General features: G+C 37.4%; 1 protein-coding gene across 2 annotated transcripts; it reads right to left on the bottom strand.

Annotated features, from left to right (window-relative positions):
• Window positions 1-155: 155 nt before the first annotated feature.
• On the bottom strand, window positions 156-19,622 carry adat1 (adenosine deaminase tRNA specific 1). Of its 2 annotated transcripts, none has more exons than XM_051692060.1 (10): window positions 19,510-19,622; window positions 19,233-19,380; window positions 18,671-18,739; window positions 18,532-18,586; window positions 8,889-9,019; window positions 7,589-8,111; window positions 5,033-5,178; window positions 4,461-4,560; window positions 4,192-4,278; window positions 156-1,995 (listed from the first exon to the last, which is right to left on the bottom strand). In XM_051692060.1, the coding sequence occupies exons 2-10, from the start codon at window positions 19,372-19,374 to the stop codon at window positions 1,860-1,862; spliced, it is 1,389 nt and encodes a 462-aa protein (XP_051548020.1). In that variant the 5' UTR covers window positions 19,375-19,380; window positions 19,510-19,622; the 3' UTR covers window positions 156-1,859. The 2 variants fall into 2 exon arrangements, 1 of the variants encoding a protein (XP_051548020.1); XR_007896550.1 differs by having other exon boundaries at window positions 1,946-1,995; window positions 4,421-4,560.
• Window positions 19,623-20,109: the final 487 nt, after the last annotated feature.

Below are 20,109 nucleotides of genomic sequence, written 5' to 3'. Positions count from 1 at the left end.
GTTGTCCAATACAACCTGTGTTGTATTTCAGTTATTCACTGAAAATCCTACCCTCTGCCAAGCTCTCAAATGATAACAGAACTTATTTTTGGCTTAACTTTTCCTTCAACAGTCCTGTGTGATCATACAGCACTTTGTATTTACATAGAACAGTCAACATTACTTATCACTTCTTAACCAGCAGCAACAGTGATATGACCTTTATGGCCTTGGTAAACATTGATGGCCTCTAAAGAGTATGTCCATTTTGTTATCCATTACATGTCATATACAGTGCATTCAGACCCTTTTGTTTTTTTTTTTTTTTCACATTTTATGTTGCAGCCTTATGCTAAAATGCTTTATTTTTTTTACATCAATCTACACTCCATACTCCATAACATAAAAGCAAAAACCAGATTTTTGATAACTTTGCAAATTTATTAAAAAGAAAAAACTGAAATATCACATTGACGTAAGCATTAAAACACTTGAAATTTAGCTCAGTTGCATCCCATTTCTCTGGATCATCTTTGAGATGTTTCTACACTTTGATTGGAGTCCACCTGTGGCAAATTCAATTGATTGGACATGATTTGGAAAGGCACACACCTGTCTACATAAGGTCTCTCAGCTGAAAATGCATATCAGAGCAAAAACCAAGCCATGAGGTCAAAGGAACTGCCTGCAGAGCTCAGAGACAGGATTGTGTTGAGGCACAGATCTGAGGAAGGCTACAAAAAAAAATTGGCTACATTGAAGGTTCCCAAGAGCACAGTGGCCTCCATAATTCTTAAATGGAAGAAGATTGGAACAACCAGGACTCTTCCTAAAGCTGGCCACCTGGCCAAACTGAGCAATTGAGTAAGAGAGGTGACCAAGAACCCGATAGTCACTCTGGTTGAGCTCCAGAGATCATGTGTGGAGATGGGAGAAACTTGCAAAAGGACAACCATCACTGCAACACTCCACCGATCTGGGCTTTATGGCAGAGTGGCCAGACGAAAGCCTCTCTTCAGTGCAAGACACAAAAAGCACCTAAAGGACTCTCAGACTGTGAGAAACAAGATTCTCTGGTCTGATGAAAAGAAGATTGAACTGTTTGGCCTCAATTCCAAGTATCAAGTCTGGAGGAAACCAGGCACCGCTCATCACCTGTGCAATACCATCCCAATGGTGAAGCATGGTGGTGGTTGCATCATGCTGTGCGGGTGTTTTTCAGTGGCAAGGACTGGGGAACTGGTCAGGGTTGAAGGAAAGCTGAACGCAGAAAATACAGAGATATCCTTCATGAAAACCTGGTCCAGAGCGCTCAGGACCTCAGACTGGGCTGAAGGTTCACATTCCAACAGGACAATGACCCAGCCAAGACTATGCCAGAGTGGCTTAGGGACAACTCTGTGAATGTCCTTGAGTGGCCCAGCCAGAGACTGGACTTGAAACCAATCGAACATCTCTGGAGAGACCTGAAAATGGCTGTGCACCGACGAACCCCATCCAACCTGAGAGAGCTAGAGAGGATCTGCAGAGAAGAATGGCAGAAAATCCCCAAATCCAGGTGTGCAAAGCTTGTCGCATCATACCCAAAAAGACTTGAGGCTGTAATCGCTGCCAAAGGTGCTTCAACTAAGTACTGAGTTAAGAGTCTGAATACTTATTTCAATGTGATATTTCAGTTTTTTTTTTTTTATAAATTTGCAAAGTTATCAAAAATCTGGTTTTTGCTTTGTCATTATGGGGTATAGAGTTAAGATTGATGTGAATTTTTTTTTTTTTTTTTTTTTTTTTTTTACAGCATTTTAGCATAAGGCTGCAAAATAACAAAATGTGAAAAAAATGAAGGGGTCTGAATACATTCTGAATGCACTGTATCTGTGGTGTTAATGAAACAGCAGCAGTTCTCGTGGGCTGCGGCTCCACTGCGAGAAAGCCTGCAGTCGCAGCTGCGTCCAGGCCTGCTGATACGATGCTGCGGCCTGCTTGAAGTCCCAGTACGTCCTCAACTCTCCTCCACTTCTAGAAAGAGCAAAGAAACAAAGACATAATCAGACACAATGCATACACAAACAACACCTGCACACCGAGGGGGGCGCGAAAGAGCGGTCAGAGGTCAACGTGACTTTAAGGACAAGCGTGTGGCCTCATATTTTTTTTCAGCATAGTTTTACACTGTAAGTCTTCAGCCTCAGGCCACAAATACTGCACACGAAACTGGAAAGCACTTTCTGAATTTGGCAAGCTCTAATCTGATTGGCCAGCTTTACGCAACTTCCGGGAGTAAGGTCACACAGGTTTTTTCTTTAATCAGTCCGACTGGAAACAAAGTTGGGTTGACAAAGTACTGGACTGATAAAACACAAGTCACCGGATTTGCCAGGTTCATTACATCAAATATATAAAAAATATTCAGAGTTTCATTTGAGGCACATAGTAGAAAAAAAAAATAGATATCCACAAACAGAACTGTACATTCTGCTTAGTTTCTGAGGTTTTGTATGTGAAATCATCTGTACTTATTATTTTGGACAGTCAGAACACTTTTCAAGCAAAACATTTCACAAAAAGACATGTTATGGTTTGAAATGATAAAACAACAAATATACAGTAGAGTTGAAAATTACGACAAATATTGTGAAACTTTAGGTGTCCACAGTTTATGGCAAGCCCTTTTGACATTTAATCACATGAAGGATATACATTATAGATATCTGCAATTCAGTTTTACTAGTGAAAATGCTCATTCTTAATATCAGTAATTATACTTGCACTAGTAAAAATATTAATCCTTAATTTCAAAAATTACATTTCAACTAGAAAGATTAAGTAACTTTCGATATCTGTCCTGTAACTGCAATTTAACTTGTAGAATTTTACAGTGATCTATCATTCACTCCTGTTTAAAATGCAATTACAGGTATCTTTAAGTAATTTCTTACTAGTAAAAATGATCATTTCTGATATCATTGTCACTGGAACAAAAATCCATTCCTGATATCAACAAATTTTCATAAAAATTGTAATTTTTGGTATCTGTAAGTTAATTGTACATTTCAGTAATATCAATATCAATAAATTGAAGAGTAAATAAATACATCTAAACAGGTTTTCATACTAGTTACAATCACATTAAAGATATCTGAAATTACCATTGCCACCATTGAAAACCAAATTACAGATATCAAAAATGTGCATTTTTGTTCATTAAATGTTTGATATCAGGAATGGACATTTGCACTAGTAACAATGTAATAACTGATAAATAAATTGATTTTAAGATTTATGCATTTAAATTTTATAACAAAATTCTACAAGATTGAATTCAGTAATCTTTAATAAAATAATATTAAAAAACGAAAATATTTTAAGATTTATTTTACACAGTTTAATTCAAGCTCTTGAATCATTTGTTTGCAGATGACACTTGCTTTGATATTTTGTATCTAATGCAGTGACATTCAGACATTTTTAAGTGTGATTTTAAGTCTCTTAAAGTGTCAAATTGTGGTATAATCATTTATAATTCAGATAAATGCAGCATGTTAAAACAGCGAAGTGTGGTTGGTCGTTTTAAATGTCAGACGTCTCTTCCTGTCTAAGTGGGTGCTACTTGGCCAGAATAAACTGCAATGTGGACCAGACTGTATGCTGATAGTCGAGTGTTTGACTACGCAGCTCCTGAAATGAAACGAGTGTGTTTAGGGCTCAAAGTTTTCTGCTGTTCTCGGAGACTCAGTGCTGTAACAGGAGCTTCACGCTGGACAGGAGCAGTTCAAAGAGTCAAGCCCTTCGAACAGAACGTCACTGTTCCCCCTGACCACAACTAACAATGACCTACTGTTCAATAATCACACACACCTCATTACATACTACAACACAAATGTACAAACACTCCATTTTACATCATGATTCAGTCGAAACCAAACAGAGCAATGCAACTAGAACAAGAAGGGATTTCTGTGAATATTGCTATATGTTTGGACTTGACTGAATTTATCTTCTCTCTCATGATTTAAAAAAATAAAGAAATAATTGATCTAAAGTTTCATGCTTAAATGTTTGAAATGAGTAGATAAATGTAACTTGTGTCTACATATGAATTTCTTAACACGTTTCTTCAGTTTCTGTTATTCACAGTTATTTCAAATGTGGAAAACAGTAATATTAAAGAATGAATAGATGTGTCCAAATCTTTGACAGGTTTGTAACACTCACCGAAGAGATTCAGGCAGTTCACTTTCTTCCGTTACTGCAACCAGTCTCAGAAATGTGTGAAAAAGCTCCACCTTACTGATTAAAGACCTGCACATGGAGAAATATAAATGAAACAAATGACAAATAATAAGCATCACCATAAAACTGGTTATTGTGTTAATGTTTTGGAGAGACACTGTTAGCTTGTAAAGAAACCGTAAGATTTGACGTGAATGTAGAACACTTTTACCACATTTAAACAGGAAAGATGATTCCTGTCATGAGATCACCTGGCTTGCGCACTGCCCAAAGCTTTCTTAGTCACTCCCTGCTTGTAGCCATTGGCAGAGACGTCTAGAGGCTGCTGGGATACGGCACACCAGCTGATAGCTATGAAAACATAAATATGAATATTTTTGTTCATTTAGGAAAATGAAAGAGAACATCAGATTGTCAACGAAAACATATAACTGTCCCAAGGGTTGATTTTTTTATTAAAAACTAATAGATTTCAAATGTTTTATTTTTCTTATATGAAGGAAACATTGTAACAGGCCTTCTTCATTTATTTTTGCTACTTTTCAAATGCCATTCATGTACAGATTTGACTGCTTTAGCCTTATCCCAGACATTCAATATTAAACTAAGAAAATCCATTAAACAATAAACAAAATGTAACAATTTTTAAAACCATGCTAATCTAAACAAACCATTTCAATATTAATTGTGTGAAAATTATTTCTAAAAATAAGTCCCACAGTTGTGGCATCATTTCCACATAATTAAACTAGTGACAGTGTGAAAAATGTTTTTTAACGAGACTTTCTAGAAATAGGGCTGAAAAAGAGGCAAAAGTGTTCACCTGCCCCGCAGGGTGATATTCTGCCCTGCGTGTGTGTGTGTTTGGTCTCAGTGTGTGTGTGATTATGGGTAAACTCTAGACTGGACAGCAGGAGTTCTGGACTCTGTACGGAGAAACCAGATGGCAGATCAGACACATGAGCACACCTGTGAATGAACAGCACACACACACACAATCAGATTGATGTTTTAATTCTCATAATGCAGCAGTAATGTGGGGGATTATATATACGGCTGCTCTTTTCTTCTAGCAGGTCATTTTCATTTCGACACCTCATTCCTGATCACACAAAATACGCTCATGTCAAACAATATTGGTATGTTTGTGCATAGTAAAGAATGAGGTATAGATCCGTGTTTGCATGAGTCTTCTACTCATGTGTGCAGTAATAGTTATACTGACGGCATAATAATGCATAATGATACAGGGGTTAGTGAATAAATATACTGAATAAACACAAAAAGAACCAACACATGAAGATTACACAGAAATAGTAGGTTAGTTCTTTTTATTCTGTTAAAGAAGGGTAACACCGATCCGAAACTCAAACAGACAGAGGAGATACGACAAATAAAAAAAATCACGACTCATTACAATCACATAAAATGCTAAGCTTTCAAACAATATTTAAGATGAATTACTATTTTTATGAATTATTATTCATATTAATATTCTGATAAATAATATTAAATAACATTAAAATGTTGTTAGGCAAATTAACAATATTGATAAGCTACGCTAAAAATCTAAATACTTCAATACATTTTATTATGTTATTTAATAATAAAAAAAAATTATATTTCCTATTTGTTCTTTTTTGAGCAATTTATGTTTGCTACATTGCTCAAGTGTTTATTTATTTCATTTTTGTTGTCTTAAAGGCTAATACGTAACTAAATAAAAATATTTTTTGTCATGATTTCTTATAAAAGTAAAAACAACAGTGGATGTTTATAGAGAGATGCATGTGTTGTGATCAATAGTGATGTATCACAGATAGTTTGTCAGTTAGTTGAGAGCTCCAGTAATCCTCTAAATAAATGAACAATCACCAAGTGAGCAGCAATTCTTTTATGTTGTTAAATATTTTACAGAAGTTCAGCGTTTTGTCCAGGTGAAAGTGTGACATGAACACAACTGAAATGACGTGTATTCTCAAAATGTAGCGATTCTTTGTGTTCTCCACAATTGCAAATGTTGTGTACAGTGGCATCAAAAAGCTATTTCTAACAAAACAGAACCCAATTCCAGTCAGAAAGACGTTTAGGGTCAGTGGTGAAATAAATGTTAGTGAGGCTCTAAAGAGACAGCGCTTTTATAAGGTCACTCTGGGTGTTTTGGCCATCACTGCAAATAAACCGGTTGTCTGGAGAGAAAACAGGGTGAAATGAACAGTGAACTTGAAAAACCTGCAGCTGTCTGCAAAAGAAATCCTGTTTCAGCATGACAACATTCCAAAGAACACAAAGACACATGCTGGAATGTGTATCACTGAAGCAAACACATGAGTGTGATTATTTCGAAAATAATCCTAAATATGAATATAGAATTCTAGCTCAAAAATATATATATATTTTTTTTTTATTTTTATAAAAAGCAAATCTGAATTTAACAAAATGGAAATCTGAATATATAACTGCAAATAAATGAATTTAAGGAAAAAGAATATGGATATTTAGAATATATTTCACATATTCATATTTTTAATTTATTCAAATATGTAAACTTTTTGCAATATTTAATATTTTATTTTTACTAAATTTCATTTTTAGCAATATTTTTTCTCTGAAAATAATCTGAATAATCTGAAAATGAATGTGGTGGAATGTATTCTGCATTTCAGGGATTAAATATGTATGGTTAGCAAAAAGTAATAATTGAATTGTTATTTTTTTGTCACAAAATAACTTTAATTATGGCCAATTTAAATATAATTCACACTTTTTAATAGAATATATTACAATACAATGTTCAATATTGAATTTGATATATTTTCAATATATTCAGTTCAATAGCAAATACCACACATTACCACAGTTCCTATATTTGAGAGTTTTGTGAATAATTTGTAATAATAATAATAATAATAATAATAACTAGCTAGGTAAAGTTTGTCAATGTAAACTTTGATGTTGGCTTAAAAAGGCTGGCCTGACAATTGTTTTAAATGCTGGAAGTTTGAAGGTTTTACAGGCCTCAGACAATCAGACAGACTTAAAGATGACCTTTGTGTAAAGTAAACTCTGTGCTAGTAGAAAAGACATCAACATTTTTTCAGGCTTTGTCTAGGGTTCGCTTAACATGACAAAGCTGTGTTCGAAAAGGAATATCATCTTATAACTTGCTGTATACTGTATATGATTTACTTATATAGTAAGCAAAACAGTATGCATGATGCATTTATAAATGTTTCAAAAAGCAGTATGTTATATTGTTGTCACATGACCACATAATGTTATTGTATTTTAATTATTTCACTATTTTAAGAATAATATAATGATTCATTATGAGCCAAAACAGATGTATAGGATATTTCATGTATTAAGAAAGTCTCACCGTGTGTGTAAGGCTCTGTGCATGGCCTGCTGACTGTACAGACACTTCCCCACCACCACAGCGCTGAAGTACATCGCCCCCTGCAGGTAATGAGACAGCAGGGCACCCTGAAAGCCCACAACGCCCCAACGGGCAAGTTTATCACTGCAGGAGTGAGAGAGTGTGCGCTCACCACGCCCTGGCTTCACCCGCAGCACCCCAACACTGTGGTAGAGTAACCCGGGCTGCAGCGGGTCACTTGGCCCATCAGGGACACACTTCGCCCCGGTGCGGTGGAGGTCAGGCGAGTTGGTGCTGTCTTTAGCGCCTGTCGTAACTTTACGTTCATCACTGTCCACTGTTTCTCTAGAGGTGGAAAAGGCGTCTCTTGTGTTTATTCTGGGACACTTGTGGGTGTCTTCCAGGTCCCTCTCAGCCGGGCGTTTAAGGCTGCGTCTCTCGGGTTCTGTGTGCAGGGACTCTTTTACCGGTTCACAGGGCTGCACTTGACTGCCAGTCATTGGAAAGATGGAGGCATCACCACCTGAGGATACATCAATCAAATATTCACTCATAGGTTCAATGTCAATTTTGGCTAAAAAGAAAAGAAGAAAAAAAGAAACCTATTTCTAGGACCATTGAGATTTTTTGCATTGTGACATTAAATTTCATGACAATTAGGCACATTTCCCCCAAATTTTCATTAAAAATATCCCATTCTAATAACTTAAATGCAAAAAAAGAAGAAGAAGAAATCATTTGTATTTATACAATAGTATAAATGAAAAAACGTGTGTGCTCTTCTGAACTCATATCCCGGTCCTTTGCATCAAAAGTGCAACTCTCTATCAGCTGAGCTAACGCACATTCTGATCACACTCCAACAGGCTTGTAAATGTAGTTGCTTATGTAAAGCAAAGTGATCAGATGGCATAAGATAGCACTGTGTGAGGAACACAGTAAAAAGTGTTTATAAACCGATAATCCGTTATACTTGTGATTTGTGTGAAATTGAATAAAAGTCGGCATTGTTTTAGAGACTTTAGTGTTCATTTCACCAGGAAACTGACACAAAACTCATGTTTTAAAAAGTTAGGTGCAGTAACGTAATTTGATGAGGCCAAGTTGACTATATCCTCTTGCAGGACAACTGCATCTCATGAATTTGCTTAATTAACATTTAAATGAAAAATTATGTCTTTATTCTTTTTATTATGATGTAACCGAAAAAGCAATAACATATTCACAATACAGCACAGCCTTTTGCTTAAATGAAACTTAAACACTGAAATTTGAGACCCAAAGCAGTAGTTTGACTCACAGGGTGTTTGACTGGTGAAGAAAATGAAAGAAACATCAGGTTTAACCGTCCATTTCCCCTTCTCATATCCTGGACAGAACACAGCAGAATCCTGACCGCTCACAGCCCTGTACAACTGCTCCATCAGATACCTGAACACGAAAAACATCAGAATTACATTCAATTCAACTGTTATTCTTATGTTGTTCCAAACCCATGTCTACTGAAGTCATACGATTTGGTCTGTTTTTATACGCTTTTATTCACTTAAACTTTGTGCCTGGAAAATGTTGCTTGACAGCCGTGATGGTCACAATTCACTTTTATTGTACTGAAAAGTGCACTTTCTGCTAAATTTCTCCTTTGTATTCCACTGACGAAAGAAAGTCATACATTTGGAATAACATTAGGGTGGGTAAACAATGGCAGAAATTTCACTTCGAATGAACTATCCCAAAGCAACTTATTGCATATAGAAAAGCTTTGAAACAAGGAATATCACAGCAGATTCTCTTTCTTTCAACTATATGATGCACTTTTACACAGAACATAAATGACAGAATACAGGACATGACATCCGCTTGACGTCAGTCAAATCCATAAACAAATATTGATGGCAAACTCTTAAGTCCCTTAAATACATCCATATGATCTGTTTACACTGTGTGCAAACTGTGTGACAGGATCTAGTAAGGTACAGTATGTGAGTTTTTTTCAGGGTCGTAATGCCCGAGCCCTCCCGCATGTATTTGAATATGCAAGCCAAATGTTACTGTTCTAAATTCAATTAAATATGATACTTCAAATTTAGAGCTTTACCATACTGCCCTACAAAGATAAAAAGCAGTAGAAACCACACTCTTCAACATCACTTGTAGCCAAATGTGGATAATCAAATTTTCACACTGTTTTCACCAGGTCTTCATCATTTATTTTTGGTACTTTTCAAATGTCTTTATGTATCGATTTCACTGCTGTAGCCTTGTCACCGACCTAGACTTTCAATATTAAACTATGAATATCCACTTTAAAAATACAAATTATTGCATGTTTAACCCTTGTGTGACCTTCAGGACATTTTTGTCTTTTTCATTTTTGTTTTTTCGATCATTTTGGCTGTGTTAATGCCAACGGCATAGATTTAGCCAAAGGTGTGTATTCTTCAGGACAAAAATGTCCCCATTGAAACCAATTAAAACTGCAATATTTGATCCCAGTGCCACTAAAGCATAAAATCATGAATTCTATGATATTATGCTTTCATTCCAGAGCCCTGGCTTCAAAATTGTAATGTTTAATATTTTCCACCAGATGGCGCCATTTTTCTCATGTTTAACCTATGGAGCAAATAAACTCAGTAAAAAAAAAAGAAACGTCCTCTCACATTCAACTGCTTTTAATTTCAGCAAACTTAACATGTAAATATTTGTATGAACATAAAAAGATTCAACAACTAAAACATAAACTGAACAAGTTTCACAGACATGTGACTAACAGAAATGGAATAATGTGTCCCTGAACAAAGGGGGGGGTCAAAATCAAAAGTAGCAGTCAGTATCTGGTGTGGCCACCAGCTGCATTAAGTACTGCAGTGCATCTCCTCCTCATGGACTGCACCAGATTAGCCAGTTCTCGCTGTGAGATGTTACCCCTCTCTTCCACCAAGGCACTTGCAAGTTCCCGGACATTTCTGGGGGGAATGGCCCTAGCCCTCACCCTCCGATCAAACAGGTCCCAGATGTGCTCAATGGGATTGAGATCCAAACTCTTTGCTGGCCATGGCAGACATGCTTGTCTTGCAGGAACTCACGTACAGAACGAGCAGTATGGCTGGTGGCATTGTCATGCTGGAGGGTCATGTTAGGATGAGCCTGCAGGAAGGGTACCACATGAGGGAGGAGGATGTCTTCCCTGTAACATGCAGAGTTGAGATTGCCTACAATGACAACAACCTCAGTCCGATGATGCTGTGACACACCACCCCAGACCATGATGGACCCTCCACCTCCAAATCGATCCCGCTCCAGAGTACAGGGCTCGGTGTAACACTCCCTTCATTCCTTCGACGATAAACGCGAGTCCGACCATCACCCCTGGTGAGACAAAACCGCGACTCGTCAGTGAAGAGCACTTTTTGCCAGTCCTGTCTGGTCCAGCGAAGGTGGGTTTGTGCCCATAGGCAGCGTTGTTGCCGGTGATGTCTGGTAAGGACCTGCCTTACAACAGGCCTACAAGCCCTTGGTCCAGCCTCTCTCAGCCTATTGCGGACAGTCTGAGCACTGATGGAGGGATTGTGCGTTCCTGGTGTAACTAGGGCAGTTGTTGTTGCCATCCTGTACCTGTCCCGCAGGTGTGATATTCGGATGTACCGATCCTGTGCAGGTGTTGTTACACGTGGTCTGCCACTGCAAGGATGATCAGCCGTCCTTCCTGTCTCCCTGTAGCGCTGTCTTAGGCGTCTCACAGTACGGACATTGCAATTTATTGCCCTGGCCACATCTGCTGTCCTCATGTCTCCATGCAGCATGTCTAAGGCTCATTCACGCAGATGAGCGGGGACCCTGGGCATCTTTCTTTTGGTGTTTTTCAGAGTCAGTAGAAAGGTCTCTTTAGTGTCCTAAGTTTTTATAACTGTGACCTTAATTTCCTACCGTCTGTAAGCTGTTAGTGTCTTAATGACCGTTCCACAGGTGCATGTTCATTAATTGTTTATGGTTCAGTGAACAAGCATGGAAAACATTGTTTAAACCCTTTACAATAAAGATCTGTAAAGTTATTTGGATTTTTACAAAATTATCTTTAAAATACAGTGTCCTGAAAAAGGGACGTTTCTTTTTTTTTTTTTTTCTCTGAGTTTACATGCTTTTTTCCCATTTTCTGTTTGCTGTATTATAGAGCACAGCAGGCCAATTGAATAAATGATGCAGATAGTGGCATTATGTAAACAAACTGGCATTTAAAGGGGTAAAATCCTGAAAACGAATGAATATTTGGTAGATATGATCAGGATTGAAGTTGGTTAAAAAAAAATTACTCATTGAAAGTGGAAAATAATATTAATATGGCATTTTTGTCCTCGAAGGACCTCTGAGTAACTTTTTTTAAATTGATGCAAAAGGGTTAAAATATGATAATCTGAACAAAAAGTGAAATAAACACTTCAATATTTTTTTGTGTGAAAATGATTTCTATATATATATATTTTTTTGTATTCGACTGTCACACAGCATCACTAGCCTAGTTTCCATCCACTTTTCACGCTATTTTGTTAGACAAAGTGAAAATGCGTAAAAAAAAAAGTTTGCGAAATTTGCCGTCTTCTGCCTGTTTCCATTCAAATGGCCTTTTGTTGATAAAAATGGTGTGTGTGATGACGTCATGCCTAAAAAACACTTTGTCGCATAAGTTTTGGTTTATCGCAAAAGAAATCTGCCCTGAAGCCGTTTCCATTCAGAAATGTGTGTTTATCGCTAATTGTGTACCTTTCGCCTCCCAGATGTCCATAATGTTTTTCCCTCCTTAGTTTTGGTAAAATGGGGAGAGTATTGAGACAATTCATTGAAATTAGCCAGCTTACTGTCATTATAATTTCACAAATAAAAGCAGTCAGAAGAGGAGGAATTGCAATCAAAAGGGAGCTGTTGCCCTTCTGATAGGACTGTAATTTTGGTCCTGATGTTGCGCCTATCGCAGGTTGCCACCGGTTCCGACCCGAAAGCAAATCGTCATTGCCCTGTTCAAGCTGGCAACCTGCACCAAGTAGAGGGGGAAACTTTCAGTCTTAGTATACAGTTGTGCTCAAAAGTTTGCATACCCTTGTGGAATTGGTCATATATGTACCATTTTGAAAGAAAACATGAGCGAGCAGGCAAAACACATTTCTTTTATTTCTTATGGGATTCATATTCAGCTGTAGGTTATAACAGAATGGCACAATCATAAAACAAAACATGGCAACAAAGAAAAAAATGAAATGATCCCTGTTCAAAAGTCTGCATACCCTTAGTTCTTAACACTGTGTATTGCCCCCTTTAGCATCAATGACAGCGTGCAGTCTTTTGTAATAGTTGTCTATGAGGCCCCAAATTCTTGCAGGTGGTATAGCTGCCCATCCGTCTTGGCAAAATGCCTCCAGGTCATGCAAAGTCTTTGGTCGTCTTGCATGAACCGCACATTTGAGATCTCCCCAGAGTGGCTCGATGATATTAAGGTCAGGAGACTGTGATGGCCACTCCAGAACCTTCACCTTTTCTGCTGTAACCACTGGAGGGTCAACTTGACCTTGTGCTTAGGGTCATTGTCGTGCTGGAAAGTCCAAGAGAGTCCCATGCACAGTTTTCGTGCAGAAGAATGCAAATTGTCTGCCAGTATGTTCTGATAACATGCTGCATTCATCTTGCCATCAATTTTCACAAGATTCCCCATGCCTTTAGAGCTCACACACCCCCAAAACATCAGCGAGCCACCACCATGCTTCACAGTGGGGATGGTATTCTTTTCACTATAGGCCTTGTTGACCCCTCTCCAAACATAGCGCTTATGGTTGTGACTATAAAGCTCTATTTTGGTCTCGTCACTCCAAAACAGTGTGCCAGAAGCTGTGAGGTGTGTCAAGGTGTTGTCGGGCATATTGTAACCGGGCTTTTTTGTGACATTGGCACAATAAAGGCTTCTTTCTGGCAACTCGACCATGCAGCTCATTTTTGTTCAATTATCATCGTTTTGTGCTCCTTGAAACAACCACACCATATTTTCAAGAGCAGCCTGTACGTCTCCTGAGGTTACCTGTGGGTTTTTCTTTGTATCCCAAACAATTCTTCTGGCAGTTGTGGCTGAAATCTTTCTTGGTCTACCTGACCTTGGCTTGGTATCAAGAGATCCCTGAATTTTCCACTTCTTAATAAGTGATTAAACAGTACTGACTGGCATTTTCAAGGCTTTGGATATCTTTTTATATCCTTTTCCATCTTTATAAAGTTCCATTACCTTGTTACGCAGGTCTTTTGAGAGTTCTTTTCTGCTCCCCATGGATCAGTATCTAGCCTGCTCAGTGCATCCACGTGAGAGCTAACAAACTCATTGACTATTTATACACAGACACTAATTGCAATTTAAAAAGCCACAGGTGTGGGAAATTAACCTTTAATTGCTATTTAAACCTGTGTGTGTCACCTTGTGTGTCTGTAACAAGGCCAAACATTCAAGGGTATGTAAACTTTTGATCAGGGCCATTTGGGTGATTTCTGTTATCATTAAGATTTAAAAAGGAGCCAAATAACTATGTGATGATAAATGGCTTCATATGATCACTATCCTTAAATAAAAGACAGTTTTTTTGCATGATCAGTCATATTTTCAAAATCAATGCCAAAATTTCACAATTTCTGCCAGGGTATGCAAACTTTTGAGCACAACTGTAGGTACCATCCATCGATGCGTATATGCTGTGTGCACAGCTGTTATAGAAACACTGATGTGGTGTAATATCAGTGTGTACATATGATACATTCCTGATATTCAATAGGCTATTTTGAACAGTCATCTAATCTAAAGCATCACCATCATAACTGCATTATGTCCCACAACTTTTAACGACCAACTGAACTTGATTGTCATCTAAAATTTATTTTAGCATCATAATGCAATTTAAATTTTTTGAAGAAGCTCAGCAAATGCGATCCGAGGTAAAGAGGGTTAGATTTAAAAGATTTAAAATGTTCAAAAGCTCGTTTTCTGAAAGTGAACTCAGCATTGGACAAATAGTTCTGATAGTTTATGGTCTTGAAAAAGTCAGCCGACTTTTTTCATCTACAGAACAGGGTAAGGCTAATTTAAATTTGTGTAAAGAAAAGGCATATATAGGTCTATTATTTTTTTTACTGTTTTTCGTTTGGTAATTATTTTATTTAATGCTTTATTCATTTGGTAGGCTAATTTATTTAATTTAATACAGGGAATTTTTCAAAAGCTAAACAATTTTATAGAACTGCGTTCCAATAAAAGCACACTGATGCTTTTCACCTAGTATTGTGTATTTATTTTTAATTTAAAACATCTTTGTGCACAGAAATTATGTTTTTTGTGTGTGTGTGTGTGTGTTATGGGCTAATTCCACGACTGCCGTCTATTATTTTGAATGGTGTGTAAAAGCAACTTTAATAAATAAACGGATGGCTACTACGATTAAATTAATCGCAAACAGTGGCCTTTATTTTGTTCTCCGTGCACTTGTCGATGTGCATGATACGAGATATTTGTGTTGGCACTCCTGGAAGTGTCATGTTTGCAGAATCAGATCTGTGCTATGCCGTTCAGATCAATCCATAATCACTTACAATAAATTGGCTTTCAAGGATGTATACCATCGTCATGATTAACACAGGCTAACGATTGGGGTAAATTCTGTCATGTGACATTATATTTTTGCGTTAATGTCAATTTTCTTGACAAAAAGTGTTTCCAAACCAGTTTTTCGCGACATCTGAAATATCGACATAGAGTTTATGCGCTAGTGTTAAACAGAAAAATATTATGTCGATACTTGTGAAATTTTAGCGATAATTTGCATTTACATCAGCTTTATTTTGATGCGCTAAAACTTTTTCGCCAAAAATCCTTGGATGGAAACGTAGTTAGTGTCAGTGAGAATGGGCATCTCAGAATGCACAACACATTGAACATTGAGGTGGATGGGCTTCAATAGCAGAAGACCATGTCGGGTTCCATTTCTGTCAGCCAAGAACAGAAAGCTGAGGCTGCAGTGGGCCTACCATTTGTGTACCTCAGCAGAAATTCAGATTCATCAGACCAGGTGTTGTTTTTCCAGTCTTTAACTGTCCAGTTTTGGTGAGCCTGTGCCCACTGCAGCCTCTTCTGTTCTATTCTGTTCTTGGCTGACAGAAGTGGAACCCGACGTGGTCTTCTGCTGTTGTAGCCCATCCACCTCAATGTTCAATGTGTTGTGCATTCTGAGATGCTATTCTGCTCACTACAATTGTACAAAGCAATTATCTGAGTTACTGTAGACTTTCTGTCAGCTCGAAACAGTCTGGCCATTCTCTGTTGACATCTCAAATCAACAAGGCATTTCCGTCTGTAGAACTGCCGCTAACTGTATGTTTTTTGCTTTTGGCACCATTCGGAGTAAATTCTAGAGACTGTTGTGCGTGAAAATCCCAGGAGATCAGCAGTTACAGAAATACTCAAACCAGCTCATCTGGCACCAACAATCATGCCATGGTCCAAATCACTGAAATCACATTTTTTCCCCATGCTGATGGTTGAAGTGAACATTAACTGAAGCTCCTGACCCATATCTGCATGATTTTATGCACTACACTGCTGCCACACGATTGGCTGATTAGATAATCACATGAATAAGTAGGTGTACCTAATAAAGTGCTCAGTGAGTGTATATATATACTGCTTGTATACTATTTATATTTCATAGGATTTTTTTTTTCTTTCTTCATACAGTTTGTAAATTGATTTATTTTGTATGCTGACATGGAAGTGGTTACATACTGGTAATTTATATGATTTTTTTGTGACAAAAGACCCTAACACTTTTCACTTTCACTGCAACATAATTTCTCCCCCTAAATAGTAAAGAGCTGCTAATTGGCGCTGCACAGCAACATGGCCAGAGATGTCCAACATTTCATGAAAGTAAACAGCAGCAAGTAACAACATCAACAACAAGCATGAAGCAAAAGTCAAACAGTGAGCTTTACGATTGTGATTAAGGAAGTGACTATAATTCGCTGGATTAAAGACAATTGATTTGTTTATCCTACATTTAGCTTGATTAAGTAAAACGCAGCCTTCTATATAAACAGAATAAAAATTAGTCTACTATTTATTAAATTTCTTTAGGCATAGAATCATTTGAGAAGCAACCAAGACAATTAAATTCTCATAGATGCCCTGAGAGAACATATAGTACAGGTGCTGGTCGTATAATTAGAATATCATCAAAAAGTTGATTTATTTCACTTATTCCATTCAAAAAGTGAAACTTGTATATTATATTCATTCATTACACACAGACTGATATATTTCAAATGTTTATTTCTTTTAATTTTGATGATTATAACTGACAACTAAGGAAAATCCCAAATTCAGTATCTCAGAAAATTAGAATATTGTGAAAAGGTTCAATATTGAAGACACCTGGTGCCACACTCTAATCAGCTAATTAACTCAAAACACCTGCAAAGGCCTTTAAATGGTCTCTCAGTCTAGTTCTGTACGCTACACAATCATGGGGAAGACTGCTGACTTGACAGTTGTCCAAAAGACGTCCATTGACACGTTGCACAAGGAGGGCAAGACACAAAAGGTCATTGCAAAAGAGGCTGGCTGTTCACAGAGCTCTGTGTCCAAGCACATTAATAGAGAGGCGAAGGGAAGGAAAAGATGTGGTAGAAAAAAAGTGTACAAGCAATAGGGATAACCGCACCCTGGAGAGGATTGTGAAACAAAACCCATTCAAAAATGTGGGGGAGAACCACTACGCACAGATGTATGCAAGACATGGGTTTCAGCTGTCGCATTCCTTGTGTCAAGCCACTCTTGAACAACAGACAGCGTCTGAAGCGTCTTGCCTGGGCTAAAGACAAAAAGGACTGGACTGCTGCTGAGTGGTCCAAAGTTATGTTCTCTGATGAAAGTAAATTTTGCATTTCCTTTGGAAATCAGGGTCCCAGAGTCTGGAGGAAGAGAGGAGAGGCACACAATCCACGTTGCTTGAGGTCCAGTGTAAAGTTTCCACAGTCAGTGATGGTTTGGGGTGCCATGTCATCTGCTGGTGTTGGTCCACTGTGTTTTCTGAGGTCCAAGGTCAACGCAGCCGCATACCAGGAAGTTTTAGAGCACTTCATGCTTCCTGCTGCTGACCAACTTTATGGAGATGCAGATTTCATTTTCCAACAGGACTTGGCACCTGCACACAGTGCCAAAGCAACCAGTATCTGGTTTAAGGACCATGGTATCCCTGTTCTTAATTGGCCAGCAAACTCGCCTGACCTTAACCTCATAGAAAATCTATGGGGTATTGTGAAGAGGAAGATGCGATATGCCAGACCCAACAATGCAGAAGAGCTGAAGGCCACTATCAGAGCAACCTGGGCTCTCATAACACCTGAGCAGTGCCACAGACTGATCGACTCCATGCCACGCCGCATTGCTGCAGTAATTCAGGCAAAAGGAGCCCCAACTAAGTATTGAGTGCTGTACATGCTCATACTTTTCATGTTCATACTTTTCAGTTGGCCAAGATTTCTAAAAATCCTTTCTTTGTATTGGTCTTAAGTAATATTCTAATTTTCTGAGATACTGAATTTGGGATTTTCCTTAGTTGTCAGTTATAATCATCAAAATGAAAAGAAATAAACATTTGAAATATATCAGTCTGTGTGTAATGAATGAATATAATATACAAGTTTCACTTTTTGAATGGAATTAGTGAAATAAATCACCTTTTTGATGATATTCTAATTATATGACCAGCACCTGTATATTGAGGAAACCAAAAATGACAATGTTATAAGTTCACTCTTGTAAGCTGTTTGTGGGTGGGGGTGTTTTTGCATTGGGCCCCATAAGAATTTAGTTACACTTCTGTTTGTTTGTGATTCACAAATGCAGTGAAATGTAAAGTTACCTGACACACCCCCTCCTCGCAATAACCTCTGCATGACTGTCATTCAGAATATCACCTGCATGCAACACAATGTGTGGGTTAAAAATGATCACAAAGTCATGTTTACATTTGATCTGTTTAATGTTTGTTATATATTTACCCTTCACACTCATGGCAGACTGGCCGATGCATTTGGTGCCCGTTCCCAAAGACACAACCTGTTTGTGAACTTTGAAAAATGATTTTAATTTAATTTTTTTTTAAATCAAGCCTTCAATGTATATTTGGATCATTCCTGTTATGCATTAAATCTTCATATTTCCATCACATATGTCTTAATATATTAGATTAATTATTACAATTTTAAAGATGAAAATCACATTCGTTTTCTACCACAACATCACATATACATATCAGTTACAGAAGATGCTCATAGTCAGTTTGTAATAAATATTGTTTTTACTTTAGGAAATGTATATATTCATAAATATGTGCCATTAAAAAAAAAAAAAAAAATTCATTATTATATATATTTCATATTCCAAAAAGTATTCAGAGGTTCTTGTAAATCCCTAAACATGCCAGATGATTTGTTAATTTAGTCCTACCAAATATATTAATTTTCGATTTATTAATTTTTTCTCCCCTTTTGACATTGTGTTTGTACGTGTTTTGTGACTCACGTTTTAATGCGACACTGAAAATGTGTTAGAAATACTCACATGTCTCGCTTTGTGGACTGACAGTCAGTTGAACTACTGCTGCCAGTAGAGTCCACTCTCTGCCGGCTTCTGGTTTTCCTCTCTTGGGCAGTTTATTAAAGTGATCATAACACAGTCTGGCGATTTCATCAGCACTCCACATGATCTGCTGTTATAAATTAATATTAGAGTGTTACAATGAGATCTGATTGACCTCAGCATGCTTGTTACTGTTTTCTATAACAGCGTCCCATAACGGAATTAACATTCATCGATCGTTCAAGCATGAAATACTCACATTTAGAAGCGTGTTTTGCACTCATGTGAAGTTACAGAAGGAACTTGAACTGCAGTGAGACATAATCACTCGCGTTTTTTGGAAGAAGTCTTTTATTATAGATTTGTGTCCACAACGGAAGTAGAATTTGATAAATGTCAAAATAACAGTCTTACATACGCTCGATAGAGGGCGCTTCACTAGAAAGAGATACGTGACCAAAGGGACTTTGCTTGTGACTCGGTACTTTAATCAATACTTCCATTTTGAGTTTGTAAAAGATCTTGAACATTTAGAGTTGGCAAAACCCATTAAACACCAACACTATTAGCATACATTTTACATTCATTATCTTCTCAAGAATATTTTTATTTAGACTGTTTTCTAGTTTCAATTTATTTCGTTTTATTTAAGTTGTATTATACCAGGGGTTATTTGAATGCTTGATTCTGATTGGTTGACGGACGTTCTAAGGTGTGGAATTATTTTTCAAGTAAACACACGGCTATAAAGTAGTTCCAGGTCTTGGCCACATAACGGTTCCATATCACTTCACCAGATTGTTTCAGTTATTTCAAAGAGCCCAACAGGCTACCACAACAAAATAACCAATTAAAACAA

Source organism: Myxocyprinus asiaticus, chromosome 48, assembly GCF_019703515.2.
Source record: "Myxocyprinus asiaticus isolate MX2 ecotype Aquarium Trade chromosome 48, UBuf_Myxa_2, whole genome shotgun sequence".
NCBI classification, from domain to species: Eukaryota; Metazoa; Chordata; class Actinopteri; order Cypriniformes; family Catostomidae; genus Myxocyprinus; species Myxocyprinus asiaticus.
This window is presented reverse-complemented; position numbering and strand designations above follow the sequence as displayed.